This window comes from Muscardinus avellanarius, assembly GCF_963383645.1.
Source record: "Muscardinus avellanarius genome assembly, chromosome: 6".
NCBI classification, from domain to species: domain Eukaryota; kingdom Metazoa; phylum Chordata; class Mammalia; order Rodentia; family Gliridae; genus Muscardinus; species Muscardinus avellanarius.
The window spans coordinates 41,966,842-41,986,098 of record NC_137791.1 but is presented as its reverse complement, the minus strand read 5'-3'; the positions used below and the strand labels follow the sequence as shown (position 1 = coordinate 41,986,098).

General features: G+C 40.6%; 1 protein-coding gene across 1 annotated transcript in view; it reads left to right on the top strand.

Moving 5' to 3' along the window:
* The window catches only part of LOC308264017 (protogenin-like), a gene marked incomplete at both ends in the record, with an annotated part of 38,233 nt that overhangs the window by 7,288 nt on the left and 11,688 nt on the right, over nucleotides 1-19,257 (top strand). The window contains 5 exon segments of the mRNA XM_080697170.1: nucleotides 697-878; nucleotides 5,174-5,376; nucleotides 10,569-10,576; nucleotides 12,626-12,735; nucleotides 17,772-17,842. Coding sequence (XP_080553296.1) covers nucleotides 697-878; nucleotides 5,174-5,376; nucleotides 10,569-10,576; nucleotides 12,626-12,735; nucleotides 17,772-17,842 — 574 coding nt within the window.

Genomic DNA, 19,257 nt, shown 5'->3' with positions numbered 1-19,257 from the left:
TGTACTCCCAGATAGCTGTTTGTGCTCAGTCATAAGTCAGTAATATGCCAGTATTAGAAAATGACTTTGGTATTAATGTGTTGGAAAATGACTTTGACTTTGGTATTAATGTATTGGGCAGCTTGTTATAATTCAGAGTTTCCTCACCAAAAGTAATTAGCAAGTACACAGAAGAGTCGGGGACTTAGGGCCTTCATATTTTAAAGACAGGTTTACATGATAAATAGCTTCTAGTAGATAGGTTAAAATTCCCCAAGAATGTGGGAGAAGGGTACAGGCCTCTGTCGGGGGTTGGGGTGGGGGGGAGATACCACATGACCCCTGACTTTGTTAATCATTATGGTCCTAATAAAGACCTAACTACACCTGCATCAAGGCAGGAAGGCAGCTTTTGGCCAAGCAAGAAATCCCCATAATCATAATCCCCATAATCATAAAAAAGGGACCTGCACAGAGTTAATGGGTGGGCTCACACCTAGGTCAGAAGATTATTAGTTGGGCAAGATGAAGGATAATGTATCTTTATAAAAACTGTTCTGTATCCAAAAACATCAGTAACTTATTTTCAAGTTACTCCACTGCATTTATTCCTTTAATGAAGTGCTTTGTAATTTCGGTCCTATTTTTATGCCTTTGTAATAATAAAATTGCTTAAGCTTACAGCAGAAAAGTTCTGGCTATTCTTTTCCAAAATAGCGAAGAACAAGAACCAACAGCTACATCTCACACTGGTTCAGTTTTGTTGTGCCAATGTAACAAGTAAAGGTACAAGTCTTCTTGGTGTCAAGCCTTCTGTGCTTTGGGATATAGATTCACAACTTGACTGCCAGAAGTTAAGGATGTGCAGGGCGGGTCCCCACCAGCCCCAGCATCCCAAGGTCAGGTGTCACTTATTAATTCATTCCTCAACTATTTCTTGGGTGCCGACAACTCCCCAGGTACTATTGTAGAAGCTGGAGATGCAGTGGTGGACAGTGCTGACAAAACTCTCTGCCCTGAAGGTTTATGTTGTAGGGGGAGAGTCCAGGGCAAACTCACCTGTTAGGCAGATTTTGCATAAGAACTGGGCCCACAGTACTTACAGGGGCTCACAAAATATCTTAATCTTAACATCCCTTAAAATAAAAAGAAATAAAAAAGACAACATGATAAATGTAGCCTAGGTTATCTTCATCTTTATACCAATACAGTCTAGTATCTTTTCTAGTATCCTTTCATGGAGGAAGGGGTCCACAGAGGCAAAACTGCCTGGGGCCCATGAAAGTTATATGCAGCTCTGGGGAGACAGATAATAAATGAGATTTAAATATAAGATGTATAGTATACTAGAGAAAAAAATGAATTAAGGAACAGGAGTTAATATGCTAGGGGTAGAGGAGATGAAACTTGAGATAGGATGCCCTGGAGCTCCAAGGGGAAGGGGAGAATGTAAGTGCTTGGGCTTTGCTGAGACTGTGATTGGCACTTAAATTACGCCGGAGGCCATTGTGGCTGGCATGTGTGGGTGAGAAGATCAGCAAAGGGAAGAGAACAGTGAGGTCCGGCAGGCCGAATCATTGGGCTCACGTAATAGCACAGTAAGAATGTGAACTTATTTATTTATTTTTTGTACTAGATTTGGTGCATTGCAATTACATATCACAGTAAGATTCAAAGCGATAGAAACCGACATGCACACAGCACTTGTTGTGTTTCCCTCTGGATCCCACCCTGCTCCCTGCTCCCAGGTGTTAGTGAGATTGGTAGGGATAGGTTCATGTATGGACATAGCATTATTCACTCTATGCCCTCACCAAACCTCCTTTTCACCTTCCTTCCTCCCACCCCTGATCCCTTACACTATTATATTGGTCTCTCTTTCTTCTAGTTTCCTCATATGAGAAAAAAGCATATGACTCTTAATTTTCTGGAATTGTCTGATTTTGTTTAGCATGATATTCTTCAGTTTATCTATCTTCCTGAAGATGACATAATTTTATTCTTTTTTAAGGCTGAGTGAAACTTCATTGTGTGTATGTATCACGCCTTTACTCATTCATCTGTTGACGGTCACCTGGGTTCGTCCTGTAATTGGCTGCTGTGAATTGTGCTGCTATAAACATGGATATGCATGTATCACTGTGGAATTCTAACTTTAATTCTTTGGGAAAGATTTCAAAGATTGAACTTATCTTTTGATTTGATTTATGTTTTAAAGAGATCTCTCTGAATGTTTTGTTGCAAATAAAATTTCAAGTGGTATGAAGAGAAGGTGGAAAACCAGATAGGAGACCATGGTTACAAAGCAAGGAAGTAGTAAAGGGGACTTGAGGCCAGGCGGAGAAAGAGTGGTGAGCTGGATCTGTTAAACGTGGTGTGACCAGCTTTGCTGCTGATGGGTAAGTGTTGTGAGAAATAAGGAGGGAACAAGGATGTGTATAAGCATTTCTGTGGAGTCACCACTGATTGGGATGGGGAAGCCTGAGGAAGGAGGAGGCTGGGGGAGATGAGCAAGTTTTCTATTAAAAATTCAGGTGAGCCGGGCGTGGTGGCGCACGCTTGTAATCCCCGCGCTTGGGAGGCAGAGACAGGAGGATCGCGCAGGTTCGAAGCCAGCCACGTGCGCTGGCTTAGGAGACCCTGTTTCCAAATAAAAATGTAAAAATAGGTCTGGGAGTGTAGCCCAGAGGTAGAAGGGCTTCCAGGAACCCCAGTACCACCAAAAAAAAAAAAAAAAGAAAAAAAAATTCAGGTGAGCCGAGCGTGGTGGCGCACGCCTGTAATCCCAGCATTTGGGAGGCTGAGACGTGAGGATCCCGGTTCGCGGACAGCCTCAGCTACTTAGTGAGACCCTGTTTCAAAACAAAGAATAAAAAATTTGGCAGGGGGTGTAGCTCGGAGGTCAAATGCCCCTGGCTTCCATTCCCAGACCCGCAAATAAATAAATAAATAAATAAATAAATAAATAAATAAATAAATTCAGGTGAAGCCAGGTGTGATGGTGGGGAGGCAGAAAGAGGTAGGCAGATAGGGACCGGAGGGCCATGGTCGAAAAACTTCATTTCCTGAGAGGCAATAGATGCTAAATAACTTCCAAAACTCTTAAAAAGACCAGATCTGCCAAAGGTTAAGGGCTTCTTGAGAGCGACCAGAGCTTCACAAAACTCCAGTTGTTTCTTATGATAAGCAATCCCAGGAGATTCTCCAGAGGGTCCAGAAAACAGAGTCTGGAGCCCCAACTGAGAAAAGGAGCCTCAAAGAGGGACACTGTGCAACCACTCTATGCAAACCCCAAGAAACTGCCCCAGAGACCCAACTGGAAAAGGACTCGGAAGTATACAAACTCCTAGACCAGCCACTCTCGTCGGCTTCTCCCACTCAGGGCCCCTCCCTCTGGGACCTTTCCTCTGAGAGAGAGCAACGTGCAGTTGATGTGCACCTCTCTTCCAGCAGATCATGTGGACTTGGAGAAAGCAGTCTGCAGTTGACGGCCCGTGGCTTGGGCTACTCCTAAATACTGTCCAGAAGGCAGCTGTGAACTCCAGAGTTCCCACTGCCTGCAAGAACGATCTGGGTAGAAGTTGCTAGAGACATTTTGGGCTCTGATCAAACCCCAGGTGGCACCTAGTTCCAAACTGATGTGCATTATGATTACATCATCAATACAACCATTTTAATTGCTGCTGATTGTGCACTTTCTTCGTGCTTAGTGATCACATGTGCAACACCCTTGCCACTCTCATGATGCAGATGCAGGTATTACCGATTTCTCTATTTTACAGATGAGCTGGGCCCTGAGAAGTAACATACTTTCACAGTGTCAGAGCTAGCAAGTGTTAGCACCAATATTTAAACCCAGATCGTTGGGTCTCTCCTCTTAGCTGTTTTCCTATACAGCCTCTGGGTGTTTGGTTCCCAAGGGGCTTTCTCCTGTTCTGAAGGCAACCCCCAGAATCCCAGGATGGGAGAGATTTGAAAGGCACACAAATCCAACCTCCTTATTTTTGTTGAATCCTGTTTCTATACCCTCAAATAAAATAGGAGAGAGTCAGGCTGTCTGACCGCCTAGGCAGTACCAGATATGCAGGTACTAGACAAATATATATGGAAGGAAGATGAGACTTAGAATCAAAGTTTCAAAGCTGTTATCACATTTTAAAAGTTTGGCACTAGGGATTGAATGCAGGGGCAGAAGCTCTATGCTACCTCTAGCCTTATTTTATTTTTAAATTTTGAAACAAAGCCGTGCTAATTTGTTGAGGGTCTTATTTAGTTGCTGAGACTGGCTTAGAACCTGCCATCCTTCTGTCTCAGCTTCCCAATTAATGAAATTATAGGCATGAGCCACCATGCCCAGCTTTCTATTGGATTTTACATAAAAACTCCTGAGGTTACTTTAAAAAGAAGACATAGCATTTCAAGGGCTAACTGCCTGTGTTTCTCTTGGGAAACAGTGGCCAAGGCTGATGCTTGCAGAACTCACTCTTAGAGTGCCCTGTTTAGCAACGTCCTGAGAAGTCCCTGTGGCCTCAATTAGAGATTTCTTTGCTTTCTAACCTCCAGAACAGCATGCTGAAGATGTTTAAACAGCTGCTAGCTTTCACCTCACCCTAGAGGAGTGTAGATCTCAGTGATGAGTTGGAGACTTCCTATAGTAAGGCTAAGGTGGAATCCCAGGAGTGAGGGAGGCTCTCTCCCATCCTTACTTATTCCACGTCAGGAGGAGAGTGAGACCGTATGAAATGTGTTGCTCACTCAAGCTCTCAAAAGCTTAGAAAGTGTCCCTCATACCGTTCATTTACAGAATCGTCTGTATGTAGTTACTGCCTGGGTTTCACTCAGATAATCTTTATCATTTCTGTTAAATGCTTGTGTTTTCTTCTACCTATTTATAAATACTACTAATATTCAAACTACCAAAATCTCCTTCCTGGAACACAGGGTGTCTTCCAGTATTTAGGCAACTGTTGCCATAGGTGATCTTTAGATAAACTTTCTAAAAAGAGTTATCTAAACTTTTAATCTCTCTGATGACCTAGACATCCATCTAACTTACCCTTTGCATTTGTTCACCCAGTAAGCATTTGGCTTAAATGAAAAACAGCTCTATACTGTACTGTTCAAAACCATCCCCATGACTTCCCTCCTGTCACATGGTCCTTATTAACAGATCTCTTTCCTACTCTCTCCTTAGTCCCCACCTCGTGAGAGCTGTGATTCTTCACTGGAGAGATTTTGCCATCCAGGAACATTTGTCAATGTCCGGCGACATGTCTGGTTATTGCAACTGGGGAGAATGCTGGGGGAATGCTCCATCCAGGCCCCAGGTGCTACTGAATGCCCTGCAGGGCACAGGCCAGGCCTGAGGCTCAAGGAAGGCCACAGTGTTGCTGTTGGGTAAGGTTTCTCTAGAGTAGAAGGAAGGCAAATATTGTGGTAACCACCATGGAGACATCTTTTATCTAACAGTCATCACACTTATATTTATACTGATATTAAAATAAGCCTAGCTGTCTGTGGTAATGCACACCTCTAATCCAGTACTTGGGAGGCTAAGGCAGGAGGACTGCAAGTTAAATTAATGCGACCCTGTCTCAAAATATAATAGGGCTGGAAGTGTAGCTCAGATGTAGAACTTGTTTGAGTTCAGTCCCCAGTAGGGGATGCTTGGTATTTATAAATAGGTAGAAGAAAACACAAGCATTTAACAGAAATGATAAAGATTATTTTTATGTTATTTTACTTTATTTTATTTTTTGGTACTGGGGATTGAGTCCGGGGGTATTCTATCACTGAGCTATACATGCAGCTCTCCCCTCCCTCTTTAAAAAAAAATTGAAACTAGGTCTCACTAAGTTGCTGAGGATCCTGCAAGGTCCTGAGGCTGGCCTCAAGCCTGTGATTCATCTGTCTCAGCCTTCCAAGTAGTGGGATTAGAGGTGTGTGCCACTGTGCCAGCCAGACCAATGATTAATTAGGCACTGACTTTGTACTAGGCGGCATGGTGTACATCTTCGCCTAATTCTTAACCACTCTATAAAAAAGATTTCCCCCCATTATACAGACTTGTAACTGAAGTTCACAGGTTAATAAATGTGCTTAAGATAACATTAAAAGAAAAATAAAGCATGCCAGGTGTGGTGGTGCATGTTTGTAATCCCAATACTTGGGAAGCTGAGACAGAAGGATCGCAGGTTTGAGGTCAGATTCAGCTACTTAGTGAGGCTCTCAGCAACTTAGTGAGAACTTGTTTCACAATAAAGAATAAAAAATAGGGCTGGGAGTGTAACAAAGAGGTAGACTTCCCCTGGATTCAATTCCCAGAACCAGAAAGAAAGAGAGAAGGAACAGAAAGAAAGAAAGAAAGAAAGAAAGAAAGAAAGAAAGAAAGAAAGAGAGAGAGAAAGAAAGAAAGAAAGGGAGAGAAGGAGAAGGAGGAGGAGTCAGAATTTGAATCCTGGCAGAACTTCAAAGTCTATGTTTTTTTTTGTTTTTTTTTTGTTTTTTTTCATTGTAGCTTCAGAATGACCCCTTCTTATCAGGAAAGAAAGCAACTCCCAAAGTTTTCAGTGTTGTCTTGAGTGGTCCATCCTTCCTTCTCTCCTTCCTCCCTTCCTTCTTTCTTTTTTTTACTTATTCCTTCTTACTTAGTTCCTTCTTTCTTTTCTTACTTACTGTACTAGGGAGTAAGCCCAGGGGGGTTTCTGCCTCTCAGCGACACCCTCATCCTTTTTACTTTTGTTTTGAAACAGGATCTCACTAAATTGCTGAGGGTCTTGTTAAATTTCTGAGGCTGACCACGGACCTTTGATCCTCCTGTCACAGCGTCCCAAGTCCTGGGATTATAGGCATACATCACCAAGCCTCTTACTACTTTTTTTTCTCTGAACAATGTCTTCTAGAGATCTTTCCTCAATAGCATGTGAAAATCCCTCTCTCTCTCTCTCTCTCTCTCTCTCTCTCTCTCTCTCTCTCTCTCTCTCTCTCTCTCTCTCTTTGATGATTTCACATTATTCCAGCATGCTATGACTATTTCCCTATGAATGAACATTTAGGTTGGTTCCTATATGGGTGTATGTATATGTGTATGAGAGATAACAAGAAATGTTGCAATTTAAATTTCTACATCTGTTTCTGGGCATTCATTTAAACAATTATCAGACAAATTTTTGAAATAAAGTTGTGCAAACTATGTCCTAATTTCTCTACAAGGAGCGTGTTCAAACTTTAGTTCTCTGAAAGGTATATGACAGTGTTGTTTTTCTGTACCTTTTATCACACTATGTGTCAATTTTAGTGATCTTTGACAACTTAATAGATTAAAATGACATTTTATCTTAATTTGCATATTTGCAATTATAAGTGAGGTTGAGCATTTGTGAAAATATACTTAACTTCAGAACTGAGGAAATTGAGAAGGGTACCCGTGCTGGGGTGGGTGATGGTAGAGGAAGCAGCAGCATTAGAGAGCTAAAGTAAGGCAGTGGTATTTAAAGGTATGGCAAGAGCTGGATGTGGTGGCACAGGCCTATGATCTCAGTATTTGGGAGGCTGAGACAAGAGGATCACAAATTCCAGGCCAGCCTCAGCAACTTAGTGAGACCCTCAACAACTTAAAGAGTCTCTTTTTCAAAATAAATAAAAAGGGCTGAGGGTGTAGGTAAGAGACAGAATGCCCTGTGTTCAATCCTCAGTACCAAAAAATAAATACAATAAAAGCATGACAATGGATGAGAATACTACGGAGAGAGAGAGAGAGAGAGAGAGAGAGAGAGAGAGAGAGAGAGAGAGAGAGAGAGAATGAGTTGAGGATAGAATTGGAAAATCTATTTCTGCCTTTGGTTTTGATCTGGCCACAGTTTCTTTAAAACCAATATACCCATTCTTCCTTATCCTCAAATATCTCTAGACTCACCTAATTTTCTGAGAAATGGCTTACCAATGGCTTGGGCTATTTCATAGCTCATGAGGGTCATTTCACAGGCTTGTTCTCTGCTCCTAGAAGCAAAGAATCACTAACCTTCTCCTCCCCTGTCCCTAGGAAGTTGTGATTCCATTTGTAAAGTGCTTTCTGGGGTATCTGTCTATGGCTCTCACAGCTATGGCCCCAGGGAGAGGTGCTGCTTCTCCCTGGCACTTTCTCCTTCCCTGGAGTTTCCCTGGCCGCTCGGAGCAGCTCTACTGGCTGAGAAATGCAGCTGGTCGATATTCTCACCAGGTCCACAGCCCAGAGCCAGAGCTCTGCTCTAATTTGGTCTCTGGCTCCAGCTCACTGTCCTCTGACCTGCTTGGATCCACTTGGGACTCTGGCTTCCCTGACTGTACACTGACCAGTGCTCCTGCTCTGGCTCAGTGGAGAGTCCTCAGTCTGCCTCTCATCATAAGGAAGCAGACACTTCTGCCCAGCATGGCGGTGCACACCTGTAATCCCAGTACTTGGTAGACAGAGACCGGAGGATGGCAGGCTTGAGGCCAGTCTCAGCAATATAGCAAGGTTGTCATCAACTTAGTGAGTTCTTGTTTCAAAATGAAAAACAAAAAGGGCTGTAGAGTGTAGCTTGGAGGTAAAATGTCTTTGGAATCCATCCCCAGTACAGAAGAAAAAGGAGGAGGAGGACACATTTCTGATATAGATGTGCATATTTTCTTCAGGTTCCTGTGGCTAGCCCACACTATGGCCTGCTTCTCTGTAACCAAGCCCTGACCTCTCTTCCCTTTGAGCTACTTGAAACTCTGTCTCTTCCGGTCTCACCTTTATCTCGAGCTTGTGCTGGCTCAAGCTGTTCGTTTGTTTGTTTCTGCAGTGCTGGCCATCACGCTCAGGGTTTCACACTTGTTAGGCAAGCCCGCTGTCACTGAACTGCATCCCCAGCCCCTCAGGATGCTTACATTCCACAGCTTCACTCCATTTAGGATCCTCCCACTACTTCTGCTGGAGACTGAGGCACCTTCCACCAACTTAGTCTCCTGGGGGTGAAGTGTCTGAAGAGATGGGGAGGGGTCAGAAGAGAGGAGGAGAAAGCAGAAGAGAATGAACATGAATTAGTGCGGGCTCGGTGCCAAAAACCACGGCTAAAGTGCTTTACCTCTTATCTCCTTCATCCTCAAGAACATTGGGGAGGACTTATTGTTTACTCCATTTTTCAGGTAGAATAGGAAATGGGAAGATCAGACAGGTTGTAATGGTTTGGATTTTATTTTATTTTATTTTTTGGTGGTACTGGGGGTGGAACCCAGAGGCTTTCTATCTCCGGGCTATACTCCCAGCCCTATTTTATATTTTATTTGGAAACAGGGTCTCACTAAGTTGCTGAGAGCCTCACCAAGTAGCCGAGGCTGGCTTCGAACCTGTGCGATGCTCCTGTCTCAGCCTCCCAAGTGCGGGGATTACAAGCGTGCGCCCCCACGCCCGGCTGTGGTTTGGATTTTAGATGTCCGCTAAGCCTCATAGAAATCAGGCAGCTGTGTTGAAGGTGGGGCTTGGTTGCTAAGGACGGGGCCCTGGGGTGGCCTTGGGGTTTATTTATAGATGATACTGCGGCCCCTTGTTCTCTGTCCTGCTTCTGGCCTCCATGATGTGAGAGCAAAGTCTTGCTCTCTCCTTCTCTCTGCTTCTGGCCACCATGCCCTGAACTCAGTGTACCCGGCCTGACATTGACTGAACCCTGAAATCTCCATAAATTGTGAAGAAATAAATGCTCCTTCCTCTAAATTGTGTGGTCAGGCATATTGAGTCACAGCAGTGAGAATGCCAAGATACAAGCTGTTATTTAACTGCTCTTTGAATAGGAGGGATTGGAATTTTAGGCAATTCTGTATTCACTGTAAGAGGAAGTCTCATCTTCCCTAAATTGGTTAAATTTCAGCCTACAGCCCCAGTGGAAACTCTTGTTTTTGTATCTTCAATCTTATCAGATTATGAAATTAGATTTTGTGAAGTTAATTAAATACATTCTTATATGAAATAAATCATAGTGAGATCATTGTTTTTCAGCTCTAAACAGTTGTTGGCAAATAATATTGTAGATATTTTGCCATAAATCATATAGCAATTATATAGCTGCCTGTACCCATCCTGCATTTGGTCCATTTATTTTGGATTTTATAGTTATCTGCATTACAACCTTTTTATTGGTTTATATCTTTATAATTTCTTGTATTTTTTGAGAACTTATTTTACTTTAAAAGTTTTAAAGTGTTATAATGGCAATATAATTTTAGAGGTAAAATGTATTTCATTATAGTTTCATTTTGTATTAACCCTAATTATGGATGAGTTGAGTATTTCTAACTACTTAAAAGCCTCTGAGCTGGGTGTGGTGGCACATGCTTGTAATCCCAGCATTTGGGAGGCTGAGACCGGAGGATCGTGGTTCATGGGCAGCCTCAGCTACTTAGTGAGGCCCTCCACCACTTAGTGAGACCTTGTTTCAAAATAAAAGAATAAAAAATATAGGGCAGGGGGTGTAGCTCGGAGGTCAAATGCCCCTGGGTTCCATCCCCAGACCTGCAAAAAAAAAAAAAAAAAAAAAAGCCTGTTTAGGACCCTTTTTATGAATTGCCTATGTTTTTTGTCCACTTTTCTAAAGGATCATTGGTATGTTTTTCTTGATTTACAGAAACTCTTTATATATTAAGGAAATTAACCTTCATGGTAAATGTCAAATATTTTCTCCAGTTTTATGTTTGTATTTTGACTTTCTTTTATTTTTATAACACATAATTTTTTTTGTGTGTGTTACTTGGAATTAAACCCAGGGGCATTCTACCTCTGAGCTACACCCCCAGCCCTATTTCTAATTAATTAATTATTTAATTTTTTGTGGTACTGGGGATTGAATACAGGAATATTCTACTTCCAAGTTATACTTCCAGCCTTATTTTTTATTCTTTATTTTGAAACGGGGTCTCACTAAGTGGTAGAGGGCCTCACTAAGTAGCTAGACTGTCTGCAAACCCCCAATCCTCCTGTCTCAGCCTCCCAAGTACTGAGATTAAAAGTGTGCACCATCATACTAGGCTTCTTATTCTTTACTTTGAAACAAGGTCTCACTAAGTTGCAGAGGGCTCACTAATTAGCTGAGACTGGCCATGAATCTGTGATCCTCCTGTCTCAGCCTCCCAAGTACTAGGATAACAACCATGCACTTCACACAGAACTTTTTATTTTTATATTATATAATTTATCATTTTTTACCTTTGAGTTTTATATTAATATTTAAAAGCAGTTTCTAGCTTAAATTATTATTATTATTATTATTATTATTATTATTATTATTATTATTTTGTGGGTCTGGGGATGGAACCCAGGGGCATTCTACCTCCAAGCTACACCCTCCAGCCCTATTTTTTATTCTTTATTTTTGAAACAGTGTCTCACTAAGTTGCAGAGGGCCTCACTAAGTAGCTGAGTGGGTCCGCGAACTGCGATCCTCTGGTCTCAGCCTCCCGAATGCTGAGATTACATGCATGGACCACCATGCCTGACTTCTAGTTTGAATTATATGGAAATCCTTTCATTCTCTCTTCTAGCATCTTTGCATGTTTCTCTGGTTTGTTTTGTTTTTGTGGTGCTGGGGATCAAATCCAGAGCCTCATACATGAAAAACATGTGCTTTATGATGAGGATGTAGCCTGAGCTACATCCTCATCCCTACACATTTCTTTTTAAACTAACAACATTCTGTCATAATTCAATGATGGTTCCTAATGACATTTCTGGCTTCTAGCTTCAGGAATCCCCTTTTTTTCATGGTACTTAGAATTGAACCCACAGGTATTGTACCTTTATGCTATACCCCAACCCAATTTTATTTTGAAATCGGATCTTGCTAAATTGCTGAGGTTGGTCTCAAACTTGCAATCCTCATGTCTCAGGATTATAGGTGTCTAGGATAATCCTGTCCAGAATTATAGGTGTGTGCTGCACCTAGGAAAACGTTCTTTTCTTTTCTTTCCTTTTCTATTCTTTTGGTACTAAAGACTCATGTGTGTTTGAGGACCCTTTAAACCCATCTTTCAAACAGTGGCCACAATGGTATTTATTTATTTATTTATTTATTTATTTATTTATTTATTTATTTATTTATTTTGCAGTGTTGGGGATGGAAGCCAGTGGTATTCTACCTTTGAGCTACACTTCCAGCCCTATTTTTTAGTCTTTATTTTGAAACAAGGGCTCATTGAATTGCGAAGTGCCTCACTAAGCAGCTGACATGCATATGAGGTTTTTCTCTGGGTCTTCTTATAGTAAATTTCTAGTTTCATTCCATTATGGTCTGAAAAGACACAGGGAAGTATGTCACATTTTTTGAATTTACTAGTGCTCACTTTGTGGACCAGGATGTGATCTATTTTGGAGAAGGTTCCATGAGCCGAGAGCCTCCTGTCTCAGCCTCCCAAGTACTGGGATTACAAGTGTGAGCCACCACGCTGGGCCACAATGGTCTTTAGGCACAATTTGGATCCTGCTACTTTCCTGTTCAAAACAGCTCATAGTTCCCATTACCTGCAGATAAAGAGTGACTCCTTACCACAGCACACCAGAGATGTGACTGTTTCTGTTTTCTTCCCAATAATTTTCTAGCCATTCTCTGTGGTCTCTCACTTCCATGACTCTTCATCTGGCACTCATTTTATCTGGAAGCTTCACTGTACACCACCCTGACCACCATCTTTTTGGAAATGCTAGTTAATTCACAGCGATTCTGCTCAGCTTTGACCTCCTTCATGAAGCCTTCCCTGACTGCTGCCAAGGTCAGTTCATCCCTGCACCCTGTGCTTACCTCTGTGGTGTGTTCTTCCCATGTAGTGCCGGCCAGCTAGCCTGTCTCCTCCATGGTCAGAGCATTGACAATGTATATTAACATTTACTCCCAGCACATGGGCAAACTTGAAACATTAAAAAAAGTTTAACAATAGTTTCCTGGAAACAATGAGGTTCTTTGTTTTGTTTCAATATTTCTCAAAGTGGAATTGAGTTTATCTGTCTTGTTAATTTTTTCAAGAAACCAGCTTTTAGTTTTGTTGATTTTCTGTATTGCTTTTTATTCTCTACTTTGTTGATTTCTGCTCTGATTTTCATAATTTCCTGTCTTCTACTGACTTTGGGGTTAGACTTTTCCTGTCTTTCAAGGGCTCTGACTTTGGGGTTAGACTTTTCCTGTCTTTCAAAGGCTTTGAGGTGTGTCATTAGGTTATTTATTTGGTAATGTTCTGTTCTTCTCATGTGGGCACTCAGTGCTATGAATTTTCATCTTAAAACTGCCTTCAAAGTGTCTCAGAGGTTTTGATATGTTGTATCTCTATTTTTGTTTATTTCTAGAAATTTCTTGATTTCACCCCTTACTTCTTCTATGACCCATTCTTCATTCAGCAGTGTGGTGTTCAGTCTCCACATGCATATGAGGTTTTTCTCTGGGTCTTCTTATAGTAAATTTCTAGTTTCATTCCATTATGGTCTGAAAAGACACAGGGAAGTATGTCACATCTTTTGAATTTACTAGTGCTCACTTTGTGGACCAGGATGTGATCTATTTTGGAGAAGGTTCCATGAGCAGCTGAGAAAAATGTGAACTGTGCTATAGTTGAGTGAAATATTTTATATTTGTCTAACAGGTCCATTTGATTAATGGTGTTCTTTAAGTCTGAGGCATCTTTACTGATCTTTTGTCTAGAAGATTGGTCTAATAGTGTGAGAGGGGGGTTGAAGTCTCCCAGTGTTATTGTATTGGGACTTATGTGTGACTTAATATCACAAAGAGTTTGTTTTATAAAAGTAGCTGCACCTATATTTGGGGCATAAATGTTGACTATTGTTATTTCCTCTTACTGGATTGTTACTTTTACCAGTAAATAATGAACCTGCTTTGTCTCTTCGAATAAGCTTGGGCTTGAAGTCTAACTTGTCTGATATCATAGTTGCTACCCCTGCTTGTCTTCAAGTTCCATTGGCACAGATTACCTTGCTCTAACCCTTAATTTTTAGTTTGTTACTATCTTTATTGTAAGGTGTGTTTCTTGCAGGCAGAAGATAAATGGATTCTGGTTTTTAATCCATTCTGCAAACTTATGTCTTTTTATTGGGGAGTTGAGATAGTTTATGTTCTCATAAGAGATGATTTTAAATTCCTAACATTTTGAGTTTTAACTTCTGTTTGAGGTAGTGTTTGTTCTTCTTTGCTTAGTTGTTTGCTTGGTGGAAATTCTTGTTTTTCTGGTTCTGGAATGTATTATTTATTTCTTCTTTGCAGTTAATCTCTTTGAGTATTTTCTCTAGTGCTGCTTTGGAAGAGATACATTCTTTCTTTTTTTTTGTCGTAAATTTTTTTTTTTTTTTTTTTTTTTTTGCGGGTTTGGGGATGGAACCCAGGGGCATTTGACCTCCGAGCTATACCCTCTGCCCTATTTTTTTATTCTTTATGTTTGAAACAAGGTTTCACTAAGTTGTGAAGGGCCTCACTAAGTAGTTGAGGCTGTCCGTGAACCGCGATCTTCCAGTCTCAGCCTCCCCAATGCTGGGATTACAAGCATGCGCCACCACACCCAGCTGTCATGGAAGATTTTTATTTCCCTGTCGAATATGAGATATAGTTTTGCTGGGTAGAAAATTTTGGACTGCAAGTTGTTTTCTTTTAGAGTTTGTAATATGTTACTACAGGCTCTTCTGGCTTTCATGACTTGGTTTGGGAAGTCTAGAGTGATTTGAATTGGTTTGTCTCTGAATGTCACTTGGTCTTTTGTTTTTGTTGCCTTTAAGATTCTCTCCTTGGCTTCTAGGTTGGTCAGTTTGACTATTATGTGGTCTGGTGAACCTTGTCTAAAGGGGGGTTATATAAGTTTCTTGTACCTGTGTATTGACCTTTTGTTCTATGTTTTAAAATTTTTCTGGTATTATTTCTTTTAAAAGATTGTTGATCCTTTTGGATTCACCTTCTATTCCCTCTTCTATGCTTATTATTTTTAGGTTAGCTCTTTTAAAATTGGCCCATATTGCTTCTATGTCCAATTCATGTTGTCAAATTATTTTTTCTAAATTATATACTATGCATTTATTCTTGGAGTGATCATCTTCTTAGAGAGAGATTCTATTCTCCATGTGGTCTAATATATTGTTTATAGTTTGTATTGATGCTTCACTTCAGTGATTGCATCCTTTGTTTCTTTCAGATTCTCTCTAAGTTTTTCAGAAGTAATGTATCATTCCTATTGTTAAATGTCTGATTCATCTTTCTGGCATTTCTACAATTCTGTATTGTCAGGTTCTGTTAATGTGGGGTCGTGAAAGCTCGTTGCTTCCTTGTTATTTCTCCTTCTCATGATTTCAGAAATTTGTATCTGTTGTTTATGATAGATTTCTTTCTGTCTCTAGGTGTCAGATGGTATATCTAAGGGCAAGTTGTGTTATATTCAACATGAAGGTTGAATGAGGAGGGAAGTGAAGTGAAGTCATAAATGCAAGAATAGGGTAAACACAGATGGGACCGAATAGAATGAGAGTATGTGTTTGGTAAAGTAGTATATAGTAGAGATTAGACATAGTGAATGTGTAGTAGTATTCTAGTAACCAATGTAGGGTATTTTAGTACAGTGGTATGAAGTAGATTTAATCAAGACAAAGAAGAGAAAAAAAGAGAGAAAAAAAGAAAGGGATGAGAGAAGAGTATAGATATGCACAAGGGAAGAAGCTTGGGAGAGGAGTTGGAAAGAGAGCAAACACATAAACATACACATTCATATGAAAAAAAAACAAGAAACAAAAACAAAACAAAACAACAACAACAAGCCAGGCATGGTGGCATATGCTTGTAATCCCAGCATTTGGGAGATTGAGACAAAAGGATCACAGTTAATGGACAACCTCAGCTACTCAGTGGGGCCCTCTGCTACTTAGTGATACCTTGTTTCAAAATAAAGTATAAAAAATAGGGCAGAGTGTGTAGCTTGGATGTCGAATACCCCTGGGTTCCATCCCCAGACCACAAACAAAACAAAACAAAACAAAACAACAACAACAAAATAATAAAACACTACAAATATATGAATATTCAGCAGACTGGGCCTTTGCAGACTCTCTCTGTGCAGACATCAAGTGCCACTGGCAACTTTTCTGCTACAAGTCTGTTCTCTGAGTCTTTCTCAGTCTCTTCTGGTGGCCAATATCAATGGGGCTAGATCTAGTGTTAAGCAGAGGTCTCCCTCCATAATTTCCATGGATGTGGAGCCTGAGTCTCTCTCTGCCTGCATAGGTGGCAAATGCCTCTGAGACTAAACTCAATGTACAAGTCTCTGTTCTCCATAGCAAGGGCTGGTCTTATCTGACTTCTCCTTGTTCACTACTATTGGGTGGTCTGTGGTGAACCCGGAGACCCTACTATTTGAATCTAGTGTTAAGCATAGAACTCCCTCCTTGCTTTTTACGAATAGAGAACCTGAGCCTGTCTGAGCCTCTGCTATGTCCAACATCAGACTCTATCCCTACCTTTGCTGGGTTGAACTGCAAAGTCTCAGACCCATGTAGTTTATCCTGGTTGTACAAGTCCCTGGGCATGCCACACTGGGCTTCTCCCACAGGGAGGGCAGCTTCACTTACAGTGTTATTAGTGCTGCTCTGGATCTCTGAAGGGCATGATGAGCTCTGCCACCACTGCTGCAAGTTGTACCCGGTGTTTGCTCAGGAGGAACTGATGGTTTACAATTCCAATGAACTGCAGCTGCTTACTTTGTTTCAAGTCCTTGGTTTTTTTACTGTGAGTTTCTGGAGTCAGGTGCAGTGAGGCAAGGTGACACTGCCACAGTGTCCTTGGCCGCAAGGCAGATGGGTTTCTTTTTTGCTCTCTGATCGGTCTTCTAGCTTTTTTTTTTTTTCTGTCACCTTTTACTTATCATGTTCTTTTAAGTTATGGTGTTTTCTTGTTTTTGTAAGAATGTTGTTATTAAGGCAGTGGAAATTGGGCATCAGGACTTATATGTGCTGCTTCCTTCAGTTGCCATCTTCCCAGAAGTTCCTTTAAAATGGGATTGGGAATGGTTTGCTTCAGAATAACTGGTGTTCTTTCTTTCTTTCTTTCTTTCTTTCTTTCTTTCTTTCTTTCTTTCTTTCTTTCTTGTGGTACTGGGGATGGAACCCATGGACATTCTACCTTCGAGCTACACCCCCCAGCCCTATTTTTTATTTTGAAACAAGGTCTCACTGAGTTGCAAAGAGCCTCACTAAGTAGCTGAGGCTGTCCACCAACTGTGATCCTCTGGTTTCAGCCTCTCAAATGCTGGGATTACAAGCATGAGTCACCATGCCTGGCTCCTGGTGGGTTTCTTTAAAAGTGAAAATTGTCTGGGTGTGGTGGTGCATGCTTATAATCCCAGTACTTGGAAGGCTGAGACAGGAGAATTGCAGGTTCAATACCAGCCGTAACAACTTAGTGAGACCCTGTTTCAAAATAAAAGATGAAAATTGGGTGAGGGTTGTAGCTTCGAGGTAGAATGCCCTGATTTCAATCTCCAGCACAACAACAATAAAAATACATACATACATACATACATACATACATATACATATGTATATATGTATATGTATATGTATATATATATATATATACATATATATATACACACACACACACACATATATATATATATACACTTATATAAAAGTGGAAATTACTGAACCCATTCCAGACATATCAAATCAGACTTTCTAGGAAATGAGCTTCCTGAATAACAATTTTTACCAAGCTCCATAGACAATTCTTTTTCATTCTAAGGCTTGAAAACCACTGTTATTGCCTCCATAGATTCTCAAAGTTGGCATTATAGTTCCAGCTGGAGGTGCTGGAAGGATTCAGGAAAGTGGGAACAGTCCCAGGTGCAATTTGGAGCACTGAAAAAACTAAGTAGGCTGGGTATGGCGGCTCACTCCAGTATCCTGGCATCACAGGTTTACTCTGTTTCAAAAATAAAAAGGGCTTGGGGGTATAGCTCTGAGGTAAAATTCCAGAATTCCTCTGGGTTGAATCCAGAGTACCACTAAATAAATAAAAAGAAAGGGCAGTGTAAATGAAGGCCGGGAGAGGGGAGCTGAGTAAATTTTTTTTTGAAAGGGGTGGTAAGCCAGTAAGTTTGATAATCTGTGGCTTAGACTTACAGACAGCTTTTAAACATGACACATGAGAATGGAAGATGAGGTAAAATATAAGGGTAAGGCAGAAAGGTAAACATATGTGTGCTCTGTCTATAAAATAGAATTGTATGCTGCTATTAGGATTCATAGACTAGATATATTTTCTCTTAGGTAACTTCTCTAAGAGATGTTGTTCATTGGGGAAAAAAGCAAAAGGCAGAGCTATGTGGTTATGGGCATGCTTTAAAATATTTCTGAAAGTTTATACTCAAAACTGTTAAAAATGCTTATCTTCGGGAGTGAGGCAGGGGGTGGGTGTAAGAAGTTGTAAGCTTATATTAATATATTTTGAACTTTTTCCTATAGCTGTTTTACAGTTCTAATAACATTATTTAAATTTAAATTCTTGGTGAATCACATATTAAGGTAATGAAGTGAATTGCTTTTCTATATCTGATTTTAAAATGTAATAGAATATCATAATTTTTGTATCTTCATAGTTATAAAATAAGTAATTCAGTGAAATAAGTTCAAGTTCTATAAATTAAGAACTGGCTTTTAAAATTTTGAAGTAAGGGCCGGGCGTGGTGGCGCACGCTTATAATCCCTGCGCTTGGGAGGCAGAGACAGGAGGATCACGCAGGTTCGAAGCCTGCCATGCGCGCTGGCTTAGGAGACCCTGCTTCCAAATAAAAATATAAAATAGGTCTGGAAGTGTAGCCTGGAGGTAGAAGGGCTTCCAGGAACCCCAGTACCACCAAAAAAAAAAAAAAAAAATTGAAGTAAAATGCACATGATTAAATTAACCATTTAAAGTGAGCAATTTGGTGCCTTTTGTGAATTCACCATGTTGTGTAATCATGTCTCCATCTAGTTCTAATCTAAAACATTTTTGTCACCAGCTTTATTGTAAGCAGTTTCCTGGGCAGATGACAATATACATTCCTTCTCTGTAGATAAACCTATCCTGAGTCTTCCATGTAAATGGAATCATATGATCTGTGGTGTTTTGTGCCTGGCCTCTTCCACTTACTGTATTTTCAAGTCTCATCCACATTGTAGCACATATAAGCACGTCACCTCTTTTTATGGACGAGTCATTTTCTATTGTACAGATACAAGACTTTGTTTAAATACCTGAGCCCACGTAGGTTTTGCAT